The sequence below is a fragment of the Homalodisca vitripennis genome, unplaced genomic scaffold (genome assembly GCF_021130785.1).
Source record: "Homalodisca vitripennis isolate AUS2020 unplaced genomic scaffold, UT_GWSS_2.1 ScUCBcl_4782;HRSCAF=11158, whole genome shotgun sequence".
Taxonomy (NCBI): domain Eukaryota; kingdom Metazoa; phylum Arthropoda; class Insecta; order Hemiptera; family Cicadellidae; genus Homalodisca; species Homalodisca vitripennis.
Window position 1 is genome coordinate 26713 of NW_025780896.1, and position 5005 is coordinate 31717.

General features: G+C 34.3%; 1 protein-coding gene across 1 annotated transcript; it reads left to right on the top strand.

Annotated features, from left to right (window-relative positions):
* The first annotated feature begins 986 nt into the window (after positions 1–986).
* Positions 987–1634, top strand: LOC124373082. The gene has a single exon (XM_046831475.1). The coding sequence runs from the start codon at positions 987–989 to the stop codon at positions 1632–1634; it is 648 nt and encodes a 215-aa protein (XP_046687431.1).
* The last annotated feature ends 3371 nt before the right edge of the window (positions 1635–5005 follow it).

Genomic DNA, 5005 nt, shown 5'->3' on the forward strand with positions numbered 1-5005 from the left:
ATCAGATTAACTGATATTTGGGTTCCTTAAAAATTGGACATGCTCTCTACTGTAGACCTCTGACTTGTTTGCGTGCGAGGGGACACAGGGGTGAGGGGAAAGTTCCGCTCCGCGATTGGGCCAAATAGGTCGTTGCCTAGCAACCGCACGTACTATTCATGATGTTTGTGTACGGCGCCACGGAATGTCACTGCGCTAGCGCTGTTACACGCTCAGTAGCTACTAGTTAGTTGTGAGAATGGCGTCGGTGCGTAAAAGAGGACAGACTGTGCATAGTGAAGCAAGAGAAGTGATAAGGAGAGTGATAAGTAAGTGTGACGAAGAAGCGAGAACTGGTAATTTGCAGCACTTAATGGAACAGAGCAATTTGCGAGTCAAGAATTACACTGGTGTTTCGGTGAGGACAATTTCTAGCATTAGAAAGGAAGGAGATGCAGCTGGAGAGACACCTTTAACTACGCCTGGTAAGAAAAGGCCGTACTCGGAGGAGAAGAAATTTCATATGGATGATTTTGATAGAAGAGTCGTTCGAGATGTGGTGAGTGAGTTTTATTTAGCGAGGAAGAAAGTGCCCACTGTTCCTAAACTGTTAATTGCTTTAAAAGAAAAACTTGACTTCCCTTGGAAAGAAGAAACCCTACGAAGACTCCTGCACCAAATGGGATTTAAGTGGAAACGGTGTAACAAACTAAGAAAAATTCTTATCTAGCGGCCAGACATAGTTAATTGGCGTGCTCGTTATTTGAGAGATATCCAACGGTTTTCGACATGAAAAAAGACCAATATTTTACATTGATGAGACATGGGTGGACAACAATTTGACATTCGGGAAGTGCTGGAGTAGTCATGAAGTGCCTGTTGTGTTGACGAACACAAGTTCATCCAACAGACTGATTGTTGGAAACGCGGGTTCTACAGATGGATTTCTTAAAGGGGCTGCTTTAATTTTTAGGGCGGGTAAAGCGACGGGGGATTACCACGGACAAATGAATGGTAATAATTTTGAGAAATGGGCTGAAGAAAAACTCCTGCCTAACCTTCCACAAAAAAGTGTTATTGTAATGGACAATGCACCCTATCATTGCCATCAAGAAAATAAGGCGCCAACAAAGTACGCTGTGAAAAAGGAAATGATAGACTGGCTGCAGAGTAACAACATACAATGCTCAGCAGATATGAAAAAGTTTCAGTTGTACGAGCTGATAGAAAAGCACAAACCTAAAGAAAAGGTGTATCGCATCGACGTGGCGTTGAAGAGGCGAGGCCATGCGGTTCTCAGATTACCACCCTACATGTGTGAATTAAACCCAATTGAGCTGGCCTGGGCTAAAATCAAGAGAGTGGTGAAAGGAAACAACATAAGAGGAGACCTGTCACTAACGAAACTGGAAGAGGCAACACGAGAAGCGCAAAGTTCTGTTAGCAAGATCGACTGGGAAGGCTTCACAAACCACACCTTGAAGCTAGAACAACACTACTGGGAACAGGACGGCTTGATGGAAGATGCCATCGACAAATTCGTGATTGAGTTGGGCGGAATGGACAGCAGTGACAGTGAAGTGTCAGATGACAGTGAGGAAGAAATATCTGACAGTGAACTGGCTCAACCTCTTCCAAGTACAAGTGATGATTAAAGTCGTAAAATAGCACATAATATATATATATATATATATATATATATATATATATATATAGTAGCAAAATTTCCTGCTGTTTTCCCTTTTTTATGTTAGAAATCAAATAGAATCAACTTCCTCAAATATTAACTTGTAACTTTTAACTTAAACAAATGTATTATGTATTCGGCAAATACCGTACTGTAAATTACCACTTCTCACTTCAGTGTTTATAAAATATTTAACAAAAATACTCTGTTTATTATATTTTTTTAATTATACACCAACTATTATAATATATTATCAACATATTTATTATAATGTATTATCAATATATTTCATGTATTTCACAACTTATTCTGGTTTATGTTTACATAATAATAAAAGTTCAATTTGAAATTGTGTTTTCTATTGCCAATTACCAAGTATCAAGTGTTCATCATGAAGTTTACTCCAGAAATAAAACTATTTATTAAAAAAATAAATGTGTTGAATAGGCTACAAATAGTGATATTATGATATTGATATTATGATATGAAGAGGTATATTCAGAGGGTTGGGCTGTCAATGTTGACAGAACCGATGTTTTCGGTTGGGGTCGTAGACGGTGACGGAGAAGCGCCCCAGCAATGGCTGCCGCATTCCTCTCGCGCGCAATCAAGTCAGAGGTCTACAGTAATGATGAGGTGTTAGCAGCAAGTAAAACGTTACTAGACAGCTACAACGAAGTTACAGACGATGAATTGGGCAACAAAGTTTTACAATTCAAGAATTTTCCCAACTAGCTTTAAAAGAATATGAGAAAATGAAAAGCACATTAGTACAGCAATGTGTACGTACAAATTATGTCGGAAAACTTAGTAAAACATTGTTTTCTTAATGTAGAAGTGGCGTTAAGAAATTATCTTTCCATGTTGGTGACTAATTGCTCGGCAAAAAGATCATTATCTACGCTGCAGCTGATCAAGAAGGGACTCCGGACCTCTATATCTTAAAACAGGCTAATCGTTTTAACCTTGCTTAGCATAAAACACGACATTCTGAGACTTAATATTGATTTATACTTTGCTTGTTGACTTGTTCATTAAAGTGTTTAAGTTATGTTTAATTTTATGGTTTACATTTACCTACAATAACCTGAGTTATAAATTAACGATATTAAAGTTGTCTAATGTCTTAAATCTTATCATTCATTTGGATACAAATACGTATTATGTTATAACTGACAAAGCATTAACACATTCACTGCGTCCTCCTCCGATCGAAGGCATTCGGCATCACCATAATAATAATAATAATACTCTTTATTGCATTAACAATATTTACAATTGCATTGCATGCGTCAAGTCAATTACATCAGTCAGTACAATAACCTGAGTTATAAATTAACGATATTAAAGTTGTCTAATGTCTTAAATCTTATCATTCATTTGGATACAAATACGTATTTATGTTATAACTGACAAAGCATTAACACATTCACTGCGTCTCCTCCGATCGAAGGCATTCGGCATCACCATAATAATAATAATAATACTCTTTATTGCATTAACAATATTTACAATTGCATTGCATGCGTCAAGTCAATTACATCAGTCAGTACAAGCTAAGTTGTGCGGTTGAATGTTTACTACGGTGTTTTTTTACAACCTTGTAGTGATTTATTTTGTCTGGTTGAGATAACTGATGATATTTAGTGTATATAAACAGTGTATTAGTATCTTACTGTTTATTACGGTGTTTTTTACAACCTTGTAGTGATTTATTTTGTCTGGTTGAGATAACTGATGATATTTAGTGTATATAAACAGTGTATTAGTATCTTACTGTTTATTACGGTGTTTTTTACAGACTTGTAAGTGATTTATTTTGTCTGGTTGAGATAACTGATGACATTTAGTGTATATAAACAGTGTATTAGTATCTTACTGTTTATTACGGTGTTTTTTACAACCTTGTAGTGATTTATTTTGTCTGGTTGAGATAACTGATGATATTTAGTGTATATAAACAGTGTATTAGTATCTTACTGTTTATTACGGTGTTTTTTACAACCTAGTAGTGATTTATTTTGTCTGGTTGAGATAACTGATGATATTTAGTGTATATAAACAGTGTATTAGTATCTTACTGTTTATTACGGAGTTTTTTACAGCCTTGTAGTGATTTATTTTGTCTGGTTGAGATAACTGATGACATTTAGTATATATAAACAGTGTATTAGTATCTTACTGTTTATTACGGTGTTTTTTTACAACCTTGTAGTGATTTATTTTATCTGGTTGAGATAACTGATGATATTTAGTGTATATAAACAGTGTATTAGTATCTTACTGTTTATTACGGTGTTTTTTACAACCTAGTAGTGATTTATTTTGTCTGGTTGAGATAACTGATGATATTTAGTGTATATAAACAGTGTATTAGTATCTTACTGTTTATTACGGTGTTTTTACAACCTTGTAGTGATTTATTTTGTCTGGTTGAGATAACTGATGATATTTAGTGTATATAAACAGTGTATTAGTATCTTACTGTTTATTACGGTGTTTTTTACAACCTAGTAGCGATTTATTTTGTCTGGTTGAGATAACTGATGATATTTAGTGTATATAAACAGTGTATTAGTATCTTACTGTTTATTACGGTGTTTTTTACAGCCTTGTAGTGATTTATTTTGTCTGGTTGAGATAACTGATGACATTTAGTGTATATAAACAGTGTATTAGTATCTTACTGTTTATTACGGTGTTTTTTACAACCTTGTAGTGATTTATTTTATCTGGTTGAGATAACTGATGATATTTAGTGTATATAAACAGTGTATTAGTATCTTACTGTTTATTACGGTGTTTTTTACAACCTAGTAGTGATTTACTTTGTCTGGTTGAGATAACTGATGATATTTAGTGTATATAAACAGTGTATTAGTATCTTACTGTTTATTACGGTGTTTTTTACAGCCTTGTAGTGATTTATTTTGTCTGGTTGAGATAACTGATGACATTTAGTATATATAAACAGTGTATTAGTATCTTACTGTTTATTACGGTGTTTTTTTACAACCTTGTAGTGATTTATTTTATCTGGTTGAGATAACTGATGATATTTAGTGTATATAAACAGTGTATTACGAGGGTCGTCCACAAAGTAACCTCCGTTTTGAAATAAAAAATAAACTAGTTGAGATACAAACATTTTATTATATAAATGTTAAAACTGCAGTTTTTCTCTACTTTTCTACATATTCACCATACAAATTCAAGCACTTATCATATCTTTTAACAGTTTTTTAAATTCCGTCTTTAAAAAAATCTGCCGCCTGAGAACGTAGCAAACATGTTACAGCGTTTTGAAGCTCTTCATCACTCGCAAACCTCTGACATGCA

Bases quoted from the DNA above. Each gene is read 5' to 3' on its own strand.
- LOC124373082 (XM_046831475.1), top strand. From the start codon at position 987: ATGAATGGTAATAATTTTGAGAAATGGGCTGAAGAAAAACTCCTGCCT.